Below are 18,586 nucleotides of genomic sequence, written 5' to 3' on the forward strand. Positions count from 1 at the left end.
GTATCTCTCTTGGACCTTTAACCCACCAAAAGCCCCAGATTCTGGTGTTCACCCAGAGGATGGTCTCTTGAGTATGAAAGGAATGTGACATTTAAGCAGAACATTACCAACTGCATGATGGGAAGAAAATACTAGAGCAGTGTGTTCAGCTAAGGCAGGGATCACGTCTCAGTGCTAGGCAGTATTTTCCCTCATATCCAAGCTCTGAAATTATATCCCTGCCAAATTGATGGCCTCCTTGAGCCATCAAAATACTTCCCTAATAGAAACTTCCTTGGGGGCGTTGCTTCTGCGCTTTTGAGTAAACTACACTTTGGGCTGCGTGTCAGGAGATCAAATTTAAACGGATTTACCTTTTCGGCTAGCACGTTTTCCAAATTTCGCTGGAGTTTGTTTGTCAGATTCTCATACTCTGCCAACTTCTCTGCATTTTCCAGAAGCTCATTTTCTAGACGACTGTTCTCCTGAAGAAATTTGGAGAAATTAAATGGGCACAGAATTAAAAATAAGCAAAGTGTTGAATCTTTTGGGAGGATGCATAAATTAATTTGTGCTCTAGATTGAATTTGTCCATCTTGAAAGTTTCAGTAGATTAGAGAGGACAAAAGTAAATATAAAAAAACTGATATTTATTTTATAACCCAAAAGTCTACCTCCTCTTTCTTTGACCCTACAGAACGATGCTGTCTAATACGGTAGTGACTAGCAGTCCTGTGTGGATAGTGAGCACTTGAAATGTGGTTATATGAGATACACTCTAAGTGTGTAAAATACTCACCGGACTTTGAGGAGTTAGTGCAAAAATGCAAAATGGCTTAATAATACTTTTTGTATCTTGATTATGTGTCAAAGTAATGTTTTGGAGATACTGGATTAAATAAAAATAATTCAGGATTAAATTCACCTGTTTCATTTTATGTGGCCATTTGAAAATTTGAAGTTACATATTTGGCTTGCATTGTATTTCTATGGGATAGTGTTGCAATATAGTATTTATTGACATGAAAAACATTCTCCATATATTGTCAAAATTGGTAGCAGGATACCTTGTTCATCTGATAGCAAAAAAGAACTCAAAAGTTTAAAAGGAGAATAATGAACATTGCTTTCATTTACTGATGATATAGTTTGATTTATATTTATAATTTTATTTTGGCTTAAAGATATAAAAGCTACACATAAAGATTTTTCATTACTTGTATGTTTAAATTATTATAATAAAATAATACATCAACTGATATCACAAAAGATTTTTTTAACCTGTATGTATAATAATTGTTAGAGAGATTTCTAGTCACATTTGCTAAAAAAAAAAATAAATAAAACCTCCCAGACATGCATTTTGACATATGTTCTGTTCCAGTGTTAAAGGCTGATTGGAAGAACATTAATTTTCAGAGTATATTTTGCCAAAAGAATATAAAGCCAGTATATTTTTAATACATTCTTGTTCACACCCTCACATAGCAATATGGAATAAAAAAAGAATGTGCTTGAAGAGTTTTTTTTTTTTTTCTTAAAAAAAAAATCACCTTCTCTCAAAATGCCAGTTCTAAAACTCTAATCTTTCAAAGTATGTCTAAATTTAGATGTCAAAACAGTTAGGAGTGATCTCTGTGTATCAGGCCTGTGCTGGTGCTCTGGAAACTAACAAGTCAGATTCTGTTACTGACCACAAGGAAAACACAGTCTGGACCGTGGGGAGGGAGACAGATACAGATACAATCATCTACGATGCCTTATCTTCTGGCAAGAAAAAAGCAAGCATCACGGGAATGAGAAAGTCATGCAGTTGGCCATGTTGGAAAAAGCAGTGAAGGAGCCTAAAAGCCCACTGAGGAACCGAGAGAGGTGAGGGCAGGTGGGGGCCTACTGGCGGGACCTGCAGCTGGAAAAGCAGGAGGCCAGGCTCCCTTCCAGGGGCCTTCAGTGCTACCAGGCTGCACCTTAAGGGTAACAGCATGTTCTTTAGTCAGTTCTTAAGTGAGGTAACTCTGGTGGCCATATGGGGGTTGGGTAGATGGAAGAAAAGGTGCACAGAGGTCAGCTGAGAAATTCTGACGAATTTGAACCTGTGCAGAGGCTGCAGACATGGAGAGGAAGGGGATAAATCTGAGAGACCTTTCAGAACATCAACAAGTCTGAGAGACCGATGAGTGAGGACGACTGAGGATCTTAGCTTCTGTGACAACACATGGTAATGATGGAGACTAAGGAGGAAATTCCGAAAAGGAACCAATTTGATGGTGAGAGTGGGAGAATTCGCTCAGTTTTTGATGTGTGGAGTTTCAGGAACAATATTTCATATTCTATGTATATTTACTACCTTCCAAACTCCACATATTTAAATATGCTCTGAGGTAAACATTACAATGACGCCATTTTTAGGCATCAGGAAACAGGCTGGGATAATGTGATCAAGCTTTTCCAGTAAGTAGTGGTATCCAGAATGGAACTAGGCAGTCTTGAGTCCACAGCCAACCCCCTTTAGACTACACTGTACCATATCAGAGTCCAATAAAGAGAAAGATCGCTTCCTCTCCTGAGACACAGGAAAGGAGAGGAGGATGCATAAGGCAAAAGCCATATTTGGAAGCAAAGAAACAAAACTGTTGAGCTGTGTGTGGCAGGAGACAATGCTATCTGCTCTGACCTGGGGGGGGAGACAGGGAAGGGAGAGGGCATTGACCAGGTGGAAGGGGGAAGAACAATCTTGTTCTTAGATTAGAGATTAGATTAGACATTAGATTCTTGTTCTAATCAACACTGTCGGCAAACCAGAAGTCTGGCTCCTCCTGAAATCTGGATCCCCGGCAGGGGCTTGGCCCTGTCTGGGTCATGACCAGCAGGGCAAACTTCCAGGAATCCTGGGACTCAGTCATGTACAGACCTGCCCTCTTACAGAGCCCTAGTTTTCCAGCAGTATCCCCAGCAGGGACATAGGCCAGAGACCTCCTAGGAGGATTACCTTTAAAGAGAGAGCAAGGCGGTCCCGGATGTAGTTCTCTTCTGTTTTTGCCTTTTCGATTTCCTGCTCAAGTTCCAAACGCTGCTTGCCCACCTGCTGCAGGATCTGTTCTCTCTCCTTCCGGAGTTCATTCTTTAAGGCTGCTATCCGTTCCTTGTACTCTTCATCCAGTTTCCTGTGAGAAGGGAAGACCAACGAGCTGCCATCCAATCCCTCGGAGGGCCTCTGCAGATCCACCAAAAATGGAAACACAGGGTCACAGAGATGGGAACCTCCTTGAAGGATCTAACGTGTCCTGCTTTCCTCTAGGCTTGACCACACCTATATTGCCCCAGCCCGGGTGTGGCCATGCAGGTGGGCAGGCTGAGTCCCACCTGGAGGGGCTGGGGTGGCGGGAGGGAGGGCCGTGGCCCTACTGGTCACACCTGAGGTTGTACTCATTCCGCCGCTCTATGGCTGCGTGGTGATCGTCCACCTCTGAGGCCATGAGAGTCTTGAGCTTCTCAGCCTTGTCCAGATCTGACCGTAGCTTCTCCTTTTCTCTGACCACTTGGTCAACCCGCTCCCTAGAAGGAGAATGAGACCGAGTTCAAGAGAAACTGTCTTGAAGCAACAAGGAGACCCAGAAAGGCTCTCATCTGGCTTGCTTCGACACAAAGCCAAAACCAAGACAACCCAAACCCTTCCAAAACAGAAAGACATTTCCACGGCCCCCTTCTAAAGCCTAATGCAAATCTAAGTGCTACCTGGTTTCCACAGTAGTGAGGTGCGAGGACTTGAGCCACATGTGTGCACAGAATGTGTCCCGGGCATCTAAAGGACGTGTGGCTCGAGTGGGAAAGGGGATGGGGCAGGTGAACCTTCTACTCAACTCACAGCAAATGCCGGATCTCAGCCTTAAAGCTGGCCAGAGCTGCTTGGTGGATGCCATTTTTGGTGACCAGAAGTTCATTTTCAAGAGCCAGTGTCAATTCTGTCAGGTTGACATTTCCATCAAGGCTAAAATCCAAGGCCTAGAAATCACAAGTTGAAGATGATTACAGGTTCTGTCCTCTAAAGCAGAAGCAGAGGAGGGCATACACACTCAGAGAAGTAGACTGTATAGTCAAGAAGCTGGATAATTACGTCTCTTTAGTGACTGCTTAGGGACCATCTTCATCTAAGTTCCCTCTGAGGAAAAAATAATGTACTTATTTGCATGTTTAAAAAAATACTATCTGGCACTGTAAATAAATACAACAATATGACTCTAATCTTTATCAACCAGAGGTCCGTTAAAGAGCATTGCACTTGTCAATAGTTTAGGATTTATGAACATGAAAAGTAGTTAGCAACAGACTCCTGGTCACACGGGGTAAGAAAAGTTACCTCTTATCTCTGAGATCTTATGAAAAGATCTCAAGAAATCATTAAGGAGAAATCAAATCAAATCAGTTTCAAAATTTTTGGAATTTTCAACCCTTCCCCAATTTGTCCTATTTGTCCCATGTTAGCTGCCATACCTTAAGGATCTCCTGGCTGTTCTCAATACCCTCTTCCTGCCAGGAGTCGAGTATCTTCTCCACTGATGCATAGCCCATCCCATCATCCAGGCAGGAGAAGACCCGAAACCCAATGGTACTTGTCATCACCGATGGGGTTGTGGTGCGTCGGCCACTCTCATCGAAGGACTTGAAGAAGAAAGAGACTTAAGCCAGATGCTGACCCAAACTGGACAATCCTGACCACAATAAGCAAGAGACATGTCTCTCTAACACTACTAGAAAAACAAGTCATACAGCCCCTTTGATCTTTCTTTCCCAAGGGAGTCAAGAATGCAAAACTTATCAAGAACAGTCCATCTGGTAGCGAGTCCCTCAACATAGATGTGTCTGCTTAACACCAGGTTTCTTCTGATCCACAGCTAACATTAAGGAGCCTAATTAGTGGCTTCCCGCTCTGTAATTTATGGTCACTTTTCAAACCCAACTTTTCCTTCCCAGTGGTTTAGTCTGTCTTCTTCTTTGGCTTCTTTCTCTTCCTCCTCCTCCTTTTTCAGACAACAGGTTAATTCATTAGAAATGATTCAAATGGGTTCTAACTTCTACTCACAGAGAAACCACTTCCTATTGCTTTCTTACCTGCATGGAGAGGTGCCTTTTCAACTGTCTGTAGGGAGTAGACGCTGATGGTGTGAGGGATTTTCCATTTTTGAATAGGCCATAGAAAAAATCTTCTACACTCATTGTACCATCAGGATCAAGATTATGGAAGACTTCCTCAAGCATCTAGAAAACAGTAACCACTTACTTTCAATATTTCCCTCAAAATAACACAAGACCCAAAGTACATCTATGGTCAATAGAACTGGCACCACTGTTGACCCTAGAGCTCCAGGAATAGAACATGTCCCTTTATTCTCATTTCACTGAATTTATTTTCCTTTTCAGTAATACGTCCTTCCTCCTCCACTTCCTTCTCCAAGTAAATGTCCATTTTCATAATCTTATGCAATTTAGCAATTATCTGTTTTTTCTTTTATTTGTACTCTTCAAATGGGTCATCTGTAATGTTGCTATACATTAGTCTATGGATTAAAAAATTACTTAAAAAAATATAAAGGTCTAGCTTCCCAGTGTTGTAATAAAAGAAATAAGTTTGGATTGGGGGCAGCTGGTGGCAGAGTCGGTTAAGCATCAGACTCTTAATTTCAGCTCAGGTCATGATTTCAGGGTCATGAGATGGAGCCCCAAGGCTGGCCCCATACTGGAATCTGCTTAAGATTCTCTCTCTCCCTTTGCCCCTCCCCAACCTCTCTAAAAAAAAAAAAAAATTTTTTTTTTGACAGTCATTAAGCCATTATATTGTGGTGACTCTACATGATATTTTGCTTATATTGAATTTTTGAAATTGGTACATTAGCACAGCAGAATTTGGTCTGGGACAGATTGCAATGATCTAAGAGTTTGGGTCTGAAACCCAGGTCCTGGGATTTAGAGCACTACTTGGAACAGCACTGCATGTTTTGGGTTTTTATTTAATGCTTTAGCGCAGGAGAAATAAAGATCAGCTGAGACGGATTTGTGTGTGTTCAACAGAAGGATCCAAAAGATGTAAAGAGAAGGGAATTTTGCCTGGCTATTTTATACCCTCTAACAATAACCAAGTGGTCCTCATCATGTAACCGGGGAAGGAAAAACAAGACTACAGTCCCTTCCAGAGGCTTGCCTAGGAGGTGGTTTGTGTCCTAGCTCAGCAGAAGAATATAAAGGGATGAATAAAGCAGCATGAGTCACTGACACCACGAAACGTGGAGGAAAGGCAATGACCTCCTTTTTCCTGACAGCTGGATTCCTCTTTACTTTGGGGGCTAAGATTTTTCTATACAGAAACATCTCCATTGTACAAATCACCTGAGGATCTTGTTAAAATGCAGATTCTGCTATCAGGGGGCTGATATAAATCTGGGGTAGGGGCCCAAGATTCCGCATCTCTGACAAGCTCTCAGGTGATGTCCATGTTGCTGAGTGGCAAGGGAACTGATAAAAAGCAGCAGAAATACTCTTGAGGCAGTAGAGTCTGCAACCACCGGGTCCATTCTAACAAAGGTCTCTTTGTGACACGTCTTCAAATTTTGAATATTCATTTCACCAGTCTGGACTATTGCTAGGGTTTGTCGTCTCATAACTGTTGATTTTATTATTTGTGGAAGTGCCTGAGGCATTTATCTCAAATGCTTTTTTCTAAGTCACATCCAATAGGAAACATCTGTCTCTATTCTTTTTTTTTTAATACCACTTCCTCTGGAGAGGTCTCTGAAACAAGAAACCATTCTTTTCTTTTCTTTCTTTCTTTTTTTAAGAAACCATTCTAAAGAGTGGAACTCTCTGGAAGAAGAACAGTTCCTAAGAGAGAATTAAATGGTAAAACCAATGGAAAAGTATTTGGGGTGATTCTGAGGTTACTAAGATCTCTTAGCATTTCTGTCTCATTCTTACTGACCAAAAGACCACTTTCTTGGAGGTCCAACAAGCCTGAAGTCACAGTAAATCCAGGTGTGCTGACCAAAGTTAAGCATGATTTTGACTCTAACCTTAGCTCCACACTGCTTGGTCTTGTGACCTTGGCTAAGCCTATACACAGTTTCCAGAATGCCTAAAAACCCATCGCCTCATTCCTTCAAAATGGCAGAGCAAGTGAGTCCCACTAGGAATTGCACACAGCAGAGCGGACAAGTGGCAAAGAGATGCCTGTGGACTCTGGAGAAGGAAGGGTTGGGCTGAACAAAATGCAAGGCAAATGGGCATCAACAGGGGTACCCCCCTGGGCCCTGGACAGGAGCCAAATCTAGAATCCTAACGACATTCTTACTCCTCATGACACACCAGCCGGGTCTCAGATGTTTGATTTCCCAATGTGTCAGTTGGGAAATGATGCACCAGATTAGGGTTAACAGACCCAAATACCCAGAGAGGCCAGGAAGGTGACATAGATAGATGAGGCTGGGTGGTCTTGAGACATCACAGAGTGGCACCATTTAAAGCGGGGAACTGAGCACATGAGCACAAGCCCTGTCTAAAGGAGCTAGCCAGTCGCCTCCCACTGCTAGCAGAATGGAGTCAAATACTCTGGTTCTTAGAAAAATCTGATTTAAAAAAAAAAAAAAGTATAGCAAAAGTTAAGTTTTAAACATTTGGCAGGCCTAAGGAGAAAACCAAAAGCCCCCAAAACTTGGGCCATATTTGGCATCTAGGGCCATAATTTGCCATTCCTGCCCTAGAGTTGTCCTTGCTTCTGGAAAGCAGGGTACATGAGATAGGCAATCTAGTTCCCCTTCAGGGTAACAAGCAGCAGGGACATCACTTTCTTTATCTATAAAATGAGGAGAGAACTAAATCTATAATTGCTTTCAGTCATGAAATCCCATGATCCCAAGTTGCAGGGTGATGAGATCATCTTGAACTTTTGGCTCCTCTGTGGTCTAGAGCCAGTCGTATGAAGTACTATAGTATTTCATGATTTTTTTTTTTTTTGGCTGGGGAGACATTAAGTAAAAGCTATATTCAATGAGCAATCTTTTACTCATTCTCAATCAGAGGAAAATAACCAGCTGTGCTACTTCTCTTCCTGGGCTTTAGAAACTCCACCATGGAAGAAAATGCAACTGCCCGCAAATGGCTACAGATTATCCCAAGAATTGCTCTTAGAGAAATAATCCAAGTGTGTACAATATTTCTTGGCAAAACTGCCCAAGGCTCTGCATACTGCGCTGGTTTACAGTATGGAGGATGAATTTAATTTTATGATTCAACAACCAACCCTGAAAAATAAATGACCACTGAGCCATTAAGAAGGTAGTCAAAGGGCACAGAACAGTCACACATTCTAGGGAGAAGCAGGGAAAACGCTTTACTGCAAATTCAGCTAATTGGTGGCTTTTGATGATAAATATCTTTCTGGCTTAGGAAAATAATACCACGTAGCCCCCGCGCAAGCAGAAAGTATGGTTTGAAACATCATTATAACCCAAGACTTCCCAACTATAAGTGCAGCCCTAACCTCTGAGTCCCTCCTTGTTTTCAGCTCTTGGAAAAACACATCTTAGAATTACTTCTCATGTTTCACGGCTGTTCAAGCACCCAGTCCTGCCAGTCCCCCTCTTCATTCTTCATTCTTTATTAGAAAAGATAAAACTCAGAATCTCAGCAAGCAGGAGTCTTTGGGTTTCCTTCAAAATTCTTCTGTGTCCCTTCAAAACTACCAACCTACCCTTTTCCATTTCATGACCAGAAGAGTGTGATGTCTCCCGGCTGGGCCCCTCACACAGGCCGTCCTGACACCAATATGCCCCACCAGGAAAGCTCAGACCCACCTCAGTATCCAAGTTTGTCATATATTCCTCACTCTACTGAAGAACCCATGGTTGATACTAAGATCTCTCCAAAAACCTAACTCATCAGCCTGGCCTTTGAAATAAACACTCGGCCAGCTCCCATCCGTCCTTGGAGTCTTTCCCACGTTTTGCTCAGTGAAAGCTACTTCTACAAATACATTTGACATGGTGGCTGCACTGAGGTCATGGCTGATAATGACGTGGGGTAACACACTTAGCACAGTGAGGGGCACATCGTGTGTGCCCAGGAGGTGTCAGCTATTGTCAGGGTTGGTCCTCCCCCCGCCACTCCCCAAAACACAACATGAGCTTCTCTAGAAAGAATCTTCATGGCTTATTTCCTAGGGGAAAAAAGAGACTAGAGTCTCCGTAACATGCTGCAGGAAGCCAAAACACGGCTGTTCCTAGCCTGTGGCCTGTCTAGATTTTATTATGATTATTATTCTTGAATGAAAACACAGCGCAAGGCTTACCTCTCCATCCACATTCTGCAGACCGTACTGCTCACAGATGGAGACCAGCTTCTTTCGGTTCAGGTGACCATCACGGGTGATCCCCAAGTCTTCACAAACCTCCTGTAGTTTCTCTTCTATCCAGTCTTGGGGAGCGGAAGACCCACTTTGTGAGGCATTCAAGTCATCTGGGTTCCAAAATCTTAACTGACCTGAAATAAAAACATCTATTGTGCTGTCCACAAAGGAAGTGCAAGGAGAGCGAGCCTATCCTCAAAGAGAATTGTGTTTTGTGAAAGTCAGCATTACAGGAAAGAGACTATTGATGCTGGTTCCATTTTGATTTGAATCTGCAGCCCAAATGAAATGGAACCACGGGTTCTTGGGCTGCAACTAGAGCCAAGAGGCACCTTCTTCTACACCACGCAAGAAACACCTCCTGCACAGGCATACGAAGGTTCTAGGTTTGTTTTCTTCCAATTGAAAGCACGCACAGGCTTCAGGCTTTGGTGTGATTGGAAGAGAAGGCTAGCCGAGAACCAGTCCAAAGAGACTTCTATGCCCCGCCCCAACTATAGCTACCAGACGTCACTATCGCCACTCCTTTTTTTTTTTTTTTAAGATTTTATTTATTTATTTGCCAGAGAGAGAGAGAGCGAGAGAGCACAGGCAGGCTGAGTGGCAGCAGAGGCAGAGGGAGAAGCAGGCTCCCCGCTGAGCAAGGAGCCCAATGTGGGACTCGATCCCAGGATGCTGGGATCATGACCTGAGCCAAAGGAAGCTGCTTAACGAACTGAGCCACCCAGGCTTCCCTCGCCACTCCTTCGAGTCCAAGCACGAGAACTGCTTTTACTGATAAGGAAATGATTTCATGATAAATCTCAAAACATAATCATTAAAAGTCTCGGGATTAGCCTCTTTCTAAATCTTTACACCTTTAGATATTCTGCCCTACAAACCCATTTGAAAGAGTACATGGTTGTAAAATGCAAGTGACTCATCATCTAAACATTAAGGATAGGGTTTATCTAAGCGCTTAAGGGTCAGACTTCCTATTTAAAAATCAAAATGTATTTATCCTCTATTAAAAGTTCTCACTTCAAGTTAAATTTTTCATTTGCACGTTAGAGATTTATGAAGTCGTTACTGAATCATGAGATAATTACTGGCACAATTCTTTGTGCCTGGAAGAACCTTAGAAGGCTGAGAAGTGCATTTAGTGCTACCCTTACTATTTATTGAAGAAATTAAGCTCCTTACTGCTGTGTCTTTCCAGGTTAGACACAGTAATTACACTTAAGAGGAGTTTCACCAGGGTAGGCTGTGAAGGGGGGGTGGGGAGCGGGGAGGTTCTGTTCGCTGAACCACAGTGCCATCTGCTGGCCACAGACGTCCAACAGGCTCTGCAGCGGCTTCAAACCATGGGAAACTTGTCAATGAGTGCGTTTTAAAAGGGCTCTATTTAGTTTTAGGACTGCCCATAGATTAATTTGAAAGTTTGTATGAGACAGTAATTGACCCATAAGTAAAATCCCACATCTTAGTTGCCATACCTTGCATGAGGTTAAAGGCTAGGGTTTTAAAACTATGAACGTTCCCCTGGAAATGAGGTTCTTCTTGTGAACGTTGTTCTTAAGGTTACTTCGCGGCTGGCCTCCAGACTAGGAGGCTATTGGGAAGAAGGCTGGGAGATGCAGGAAGTGGGGGGTGGAGAGTGCCCTGTGATGGGCAGAGCCGGACACACACTCAGTTCCTACCTTCTGCTTCATACTCCTCACTGCGTTGTGTCTTCCAGTGCTAGAGAAGGTGAGAGAAGATTAGTGTGTTTTAGTACATATTCAGTTTTTCCAAGATCAGAGCACTCTCTGGTTCTGGAATCATCAGCTGGGTGAGTCCCATGACTCAGAACCCTCCAGGTGGGCTCTCCGGAGTCAACCAGCCAATCCAGAAGAGACTCCTAAAAAATACCAGGTAGCAGCCTGCACTATTTCACTAGGATTTGCCTTTATCGCATTTGCAAACTGACTCATTCAACAGCAAAACCTAGCACAGCCAATAAAACCAAGCCAAAGCAAATATTCAGAATCCGTCAACCAACAAAAAATTCATACCATGCATTTATGAATTTGTTCTTCAATGTGTACTGGGTGCGAGGTATTATGGTACATCTTCAGAATACAACTATGAACAGAACAAACACATTTCTTGCCTCGAGAAGTTCATATGCTAATGAAGACATGCAGACAAGAACACAGAAACTACAATATTGTAGCATATGAAGTGTTATGATGGGGAAATTCAAAATGTTATGAGGGTAACTCAGTGGGATCCTCCAGACTCAGGAAATCAGGGTAGACTTCCTGAAAGAGGCAACATATGAACTGAGACCTGAAGGGTGAGCTGGAGACAGCCAAGTGAAAAGGAAGGGACAGCCACTATTTGCTGAAGCACAGAGGCAAGAATAAGCCTAATGTGTCCATGACTCAGTGAAGAAGGAGACAGAGATGCAACCCAAAACAGGTAGGCCAGAAAGCTCAAGTTAAATAAAATCTATGTTACTGGTAAATTGCATAAGAAGCCATGAAAATTACCTGAACTGGACCAGTTTGCTGGACTACCGTGCTGTGTTACTACTGGGTCTTTTTCAAGTCACAGCATACATCTGTAGTCCATGTACTACACAAAAGCACCCAGCCAAGGGCACGAAGCAGAACCCGACTCCAGTCTTTGCTCCACCGACCAAGCACAGCACAGGTCTACTTCCGGTCAGTGGCAACAAGGAGGTCCGCAGTCGCTTTTGGCTAGCCAGCAAGCTGCCTAATCACTCCTGCGGGAAGGTTCTACAACCATCGCAGGAAACCCTGTTGAGAAGGGGGTATTCCCCCTTTCGAAAGGGGCTGCTGTCTCAGCAGAGATCCAACTTGATGAATGAAGCTGCCTTTGATTACAAATACCCAGCCTTTCTCTGTGATGGCTGAACTACACAAATCAATCTGATTTCCTGGGATCCTAAAGAAACTCAACAGGAAAATACATCTCGTTAACTCCAGTTTGCAAGAGCTTGGATCCCTCACAGCAAACAGCGTGCCACCCAAAATTCTAAGCCGGAATGTTGACTTTCAGTATCTCATTCAAGCTGAGATGAGTTGCGGTCATCTACTTTCTTCCTCCCCATACTCATTTATGCTGGTCCTTTCCAGTGAACTAAAGGATAGATGTCTACCAGGGTTTCACAATTCCATATTTTTGTTAGACTGAAGCTAGCACCAGAAAGTTCCCCCCGTTCTGCCACACTATACCAAAACCCAAGCTGGCAATGCTGGGAGGGGTCATTCTCGCCGTGAAGGTCACAAGGCCGACTCGAAATGCGGAACTTTACTACAAGTCCTTCAGATTACAACTGCAAGTCGCTAATACACATGGTAGTTATGGAAACAAAATTAGGGGACAGTGTGACTTTTGCTTGTCTGTGATTACAATTTTAGCAGTCCACATTTCCTCATAAAGACACACTGCCAACCCGGTGGACGGAGGAGGCACAGTGGGGGTGGGGAAGGAGCAGTGGGGTAAGCAGCCCAACGTACAGTTTCTTACACCACTGGTTCCAGGCAGAATTCAACTGTTGTCATAGGAAATGATTTAAATCAATAAAGCTCCACTAATAAAAGCAGCCTGCCTCTCTGTCCCAGCATATTTATTTCCTCACCCACAGAGCAAAGAATTAAATTCTTCTACTACTTTGGCACCCCACATTGTGAAAACGTATCATTCAGCATGTCAGTTGGAAGCACCCTAACACAAATCCACCTGAAACAAATAAAATGGGTTTCTATGATCTAAGAACCATCGTGCAAAATAATAAAACCTACTAAAATCGTGAGCAGGGAACAATTTTTTAACAGCACAAATGGACAGAAAAGTAACACAATTAATATCATCACTGGACCCAACAAACAAGGGAGCCCCCACTAGGATACACAGATGGGAAAATGCAAACACACGCCTTCAAAAAAACCCTTAGTAACAATCCCTGACATAATGAGGTACGTACAGTGACAGAAAGATTTATTTCACATTTGCTCACTTCTCAATTCATTTTAAAATAGGGAGCAATTCGTTCAGAGGTGCAAGAGGCTCCAATATGCCATGTCATATATTTCGTAACTCTATGGGCCTGGATGCGTGTATCTGAGTCATTTCTCAGAACAGTATTCCCAGTATTGCCCTCCTTCCCTGATTCTTCCTCCTAACTAATAAGAGTGTGGGGACATGGGAGCCAGACTGCCTTACCTACTGAATTTGGCCTGGACACATTTATGAATTGCTTTTGCCTCAGTTTCTCCATCAACAAAATGGGAATAAAGTAGTACATAGTTCACAGAGTTGGGTAGAATGTTTAGAATTGTGCTTGGCAATAATAGACATGATAAGACCTTATTTTTATGGGGCACGTGTTTATGCAGTACCTATTAAATTTATTTTTGCAGATTTTATTTTTATTACCATATTTAAACTTAAGGCGTTAAGTTGGGTGGCCCTGGGACAGTATGAGTTATTCATATAAATTTATAAGAAAAATGCCAAGTCTGGCAGATATGCAAAGAACAGACAGGCAACACAGTTAAAAAATTATGGGGAAAGACTCATTTCAACAGCAAAGTATAAATTAAAACCAAGGAATCACTTTGTTCCCATTAAATTAGCAGTATTCAAGATAGGAGTCCTATTACCATCAAGGTTATGATTTATTTAAAATAGGCCTGTTTAAATGTTACTGGTAGCAATGTGTATGGACATTAGCCTTTTAGTAAAGAAAATTGCTTCATGTTTGAAAGCCATAAAAATGTTCATACTCTCCGACCCAGTAATTTCATGATTTCTAATGATAGTAAAATCAAAGGAAAAATGCATATGATAGATATGTACATTTAGCACTTTTTATAAGAGTACTGAACACAATTTAAACTTTGAACAATGGAGCACAAAGTACAATTATACATCATAATGTAGTCATTAAAAGTATAATTACAAAACCATACAGGAGATGGAAAAATGCTCTCTACACTACAACTGCCGCTCGCAAAAATATTTATACAATTAGACAAAGACCGGAAGGAAACAGACATGACCAGAATTGATGCATTTGGTTGAGGGAATGTGGCAAACAATTATATTTCCTTTGCTATTCTAGATGTTCACTGGGGTCCTTGGGAAGCCCAGGTGGCTCAGTCAGTTAAGCGTCTGCCTTCAGCTCAGGTCATGATCTCAGGGTCCTGGGATCAAGTCCTGCATCCAGCTCTCCGCTCAGTGGGGAGCCTGCTTCTCCCTCTCTCTTGGCCTTTCTCCCCCCACCACCCTCCCCTGCTTGTGCACTTTATCTTTCTGAAATGAATAAATAAAATCTTTTAAGAAAAATACAAACGGGTCCGACTTTTTCTTTTACCCACCTGCCCTCAAATCCTCACCAAATGAATTTCCTATGTTGTGGGGATGGGGAGAAAGAGGAAAAACTTGCCCTTTGCTACACAACTCTCTTTGATGTCTGTGGCATCCTTCCCCCTGTGTCCTGGCAGGGAAGTCCTCGCAGGAGGCCCAGGTGCCCTTCAGGAGGGTGGAAGCTGCTGCTGGAGCCTCCCGGTCTAAGCAGTGTGGAAAGATCGGGGACACTGGTCGGAGACCGAAATAGGGCCCTGAGATCCTGACACACTAGAGGCAGCTTAACCCGGTGGCATCAGGTTCAGCCCAGCCTCCTCCAAGCAGCTCGGGCAGCTTCAATAATCTCACCCAAACCCTCTGGGCAAGCGGTAGTGGGTAAGGGAGAACTTGTTAGAAAATGGCTAGGGTGACGATCACACATGCATTTCTCCCATGGCCCTATGTAAGAAACCTAGATCCAAGCTGGGACCAGCCTTCTAGAAGCCGCAAATTTATGCTGAATGGCTGTAGTTTCATTCCGCAACTGCTTCAGTTGGAGATGGAGTTTGCTGCCCAGAAATGAGCTGTGCTTGTCCCCATTCTCCACCAAGGGTCCGTTCCTTTAGTAAGGGGGAGGGATAAGCACACAGTGGCTGAGTGTTTGTTTATTAAATTACAATTTTGAGGGGTGGGTGGATTGGGGGGGGTTCAGTTCATTCATAGCTCATTTTTATTCCCACTGCCTGGAGCCTGCAGTTCCAATTAAAAAGCAAGGGGAGGGGGAAGCGGGGGATGTCAGGTTGGAAGGTTGTGGGGATGAGCTCATTCGCCTACTAGAACAGCCCAATAAAAGGAGGCATCATTCTGGAACAAGGTCTTTTAATTGCTGCTGGTGTACCCAGTGCAGTGAAAGCCTGGCAGGCACAGACCAGCCATGAGCATTGGAAGGGAGAGAATTTCACAAATCTTTGGAAAAGTCGGGAGAGAAAGGAGGGACACTGCGGGCTTGTGTTCTCGAGACTAATTCATGAAAAGGGATTTTTAATTTTTCCCCTGAAGTCTTATATCACCTCTCGCTGCAGAAATGGATATTAATAAATGCTTCAAAATCATCCTGTGGGACTTCAATGACTGCAGAACCTGGAGGCAAAATGGCAGAAGGTGTGAGCACAGGGCTGAGCGGAGAGACGGGGTTCGGTCCTGCTCCGGCACTCTGGGAGCCCTCAGTACCCAGCCTCAGCCACAAGGTGGGGGTGAGCCGCCCCAGGGGAGGAAGAGGCATGAGCCTGGTACCTGGGATGTGTCAGCCACTGCTACTAGCTCAGCCATGATGATGTTGTGATTAAGGATCTGGGCTCTGGAGCTGGACCCCCCCCAGTTCCGTGCTCCCCCACTTATGTGTGTTCAACCTTGGCCTCATTATTTAACTCCCCGCCCGCCTTGATTATCTCACGATGCCTGCCTACAAAGGTGTGCTAATACTTGGAAGGCACTTAAAACGGTGCCTGCTACAAATTCAGAGCTAAGTGTCTGTTAAGCAAATAAATATCACTATTACTACTCCTATTATTTGGGTGTCCAAAGCTAGGACAAGGGCAGAGAAAGGACACAGCTGATAGACAAGTGTCAGCTTTCAGAACAAACCCAAAAGAGACTGTAGAAAGGACAGCTTGGAACACAGTAGTTGTGATGAAGCCGTCAATCTGTGATTCAACTTAGGAACAAGGCCCCCCAGACCCCTCCCCATGGGTGGCAGTGTTCCCTGGGTGGCCACAGCTGGCAGGGGTGGCCGGGGCTTCTGTATTACCGTGCCCAGCATGCTGGCCCACAGCCCCACTGAGAGCAGCCAGAGGGGAGAGGGTCAGAGGTTGCCGGGCCCCGAGATGGCTGCTACAGAAGGCAGCCTCCAGCCCCCTACCACCCTACCCAAAGCAGACAAAGGGAGCCCCGCACCCACTACATGGGTTGTGCCTCTTCACATCTCCTGGGCCATTGTGGCTGGCGTTCTGGCTATCCTCTAGCTGGACCAGGGAGCCCCGTGCACATGGGCCACACCAGCGAAACTGCTTTTAGGAATGCTTTCTTGGGAGGGCCACCTGCTTTGCTGGACTGCAGAGCAGATGGCCTGAGCCTCTTGAAGCCCAGGCTTCCAGCCCTAAGGTGGGGGCAGCATCTGCAGCCTGCGGGCCTGGTGAGGCCCCCGCCCACAATAGCCCAGTCACAGCCCCCACCAGCCATCTGCTCCACAGCGCAACCTGTGCCCCACAGAATGTATGGCTAATTAAAACGATTATGGGGGCGCACACGGGGTTATTCTTTTCCAGCAGAGGTGGCTGAACTGATCTCAGCAGCCTTAAGCAGATGTGTTGGTTTTGTTTTGTTTTTCCTTCTTCTTTTTTTGAAAGGGGAAAGCCTTGCAAGCCCAGAGAAAGGGGGAAGGAAATTTACCAGGATAACAATGCTCCCCAAACAAATGGAGTTGTGGCGTCCATTTGATGAAGGCAGCAAACTTAGGTGTCTCAGACTGTCTTAGGAAGTCTCTGGCAAAACTCACACAGAGATCAGTTTAGAAGAGTTCCTATAACCAAAAACTTGAGACCTTTCAAAACTACAGCATCTGTGGAATTTGTAACGAATAGTCCTAAATGTCTATAAAGCCCTTGCTCTGAGCCAGGTCCTGGGAACTCAGGACGCCCAGCAGGGCCCCTGTTTCGGCAGGGACACCCTTCCTGGGACTTCAGTTCCTTTCTGCCGCCCTGCCTTTGAAGGCACACCAGTCAGTGGAGGGCCTGACTGCCCAGCCCCTGATCTCTCCGCTCGGAACCCAGGGACAAGCTGCTCAGTTGCCAGTCTTCTGCCTCGACCACAAAGCCAATCACTTCCTTTATCTTCACCAGTAATTAAGAGCTATAGGTAAGGACCGCCGACAATAGGAGTTAATTAGGATTTTTAACGGCACACACATGTAGAGGAGTCCTGCTACACTGTCAAAACGCCTCCAGGACTGCCAGTGTGAAGAAATGCTGAATTTAAGAGTTTGAGCCTTAAGTCTCTCCTCCTACCAAGGTTGGGGAGTGTTCTCGGTTCACTGGGTTCTTAAGTCCCTAAGGAAGGGGGTTTTTAAACACATCTGCTCACCGTATCTTACTCATCAGAGCCGTTCTCGGTGGGTAGTGAACACTGCTTTTCCATTTGGAAAATAAACTTAATGGTATAGTTGGAAAATGTTACTCTTATCATTAAAATTAACTTGTTGATTTTTTTTTATTTGTTGTCTGTTTTATTTTCTAGTTGGAGAATAATTACTGGAAACTGTTGACCTGGAAGGACATGGGGGTTGGGGCTGGACACCAAAGGAATTCCCTCTGGGATCAAGTCAGGAAGGCTTACCAGGACGGCAAAGCCTCAAAGTCTGAAAGCGGCAGTCTGTGTTCGAATGAGAGATACCTTATTAGCTTTGAAGGGACTTCTTTATATCACTTTCAAGTGGTCTACAACCGCATCTTGAATGAGCGTTTCATCTCCGGGAATAGCCAAAGGATCTAATAGACTGAAGAAAAAAGAAAACACTGGAATTCCATTAATAAAAAAAAAACCAAACAAAAAAAACCTATCCTGATGATGTCACATCGTTTGATGGAAATAAATGGCATCAGTAACGAGACTGCTTACTTTGTCAGACTGGAACAAGAAAATCTAATGGGAGGAAGTGGAAAATAGGTACATTTCAACTACCAAAGTCCTTGGCAGACCTTCTCTCTGTTATTAACATGTTTGCTCTGGCATCAAATGTTGCCTCTATACAATATAAATGAATAATTCATGAAGGTTAACAGCAAAGTTATGCACATAAGAAAATGAACGTAAGGGGACCAGAAG

The 18,586-nt window shown here is 44.0% G+C and overlaps 1 protein-coding gene across 7 annotated transcripts in view; it reads right to left on the reverse strand.

Moving 5' to 3' along the window:
• Positions 1–18,586, reverse strand: part of NIN (ninein) — a 94,142-nt gene that overhangs the window by 37,575 nt on the left and 37,981 nt on the right. For all 7 annotated transcript variants that reach the window (XM_047737951.1, XM_047737949.1, XM_047737947.1 and 4 more), the window contains 8 exons: positions 11,050–11,089; positions 9,314–9,504; positions 5,089–5,235; positions 4,471–4,638; positions 3,845–3,981; positions 3,394–3,534; positions 2,969–3,143; positions 354–464 (listed from right to left, as the gene is read on the reverse strand). In XM_047737951.1, the coding sequence (XP_047593907.1) occupies positions 354–464; positions 2,969–3,143; positions 3,394–3,534; positions 3,845–3,981; positions 4,471–4,638; positions 5,089–5,235; positions 9,314–9,504; positions 11,050–11,089 (1,110 nt within the window). The remainder of the gene's footprint in view (positions 1–353; positions 465–2,968; positions 3,144–3,393; positions 3,535–3,844; positions 3,982–4,470; positions 4,639–5,088; positions 5,236–9,313; positions 9,505–11,049; positions 11,090–18,586) is intronic.

This window comes from Lutra lutra, chromosome 7 (assembly GCF_902655055.1).
Source record: "Lutra lutra chromosome 7, mLutLut1.2, whole genome shotgun sequence".
NCBI lineage: Eukaryota > Metazoa > Chordata > Mammalia > Carnivora > Mustelidae > Lutra > Lutra lutra.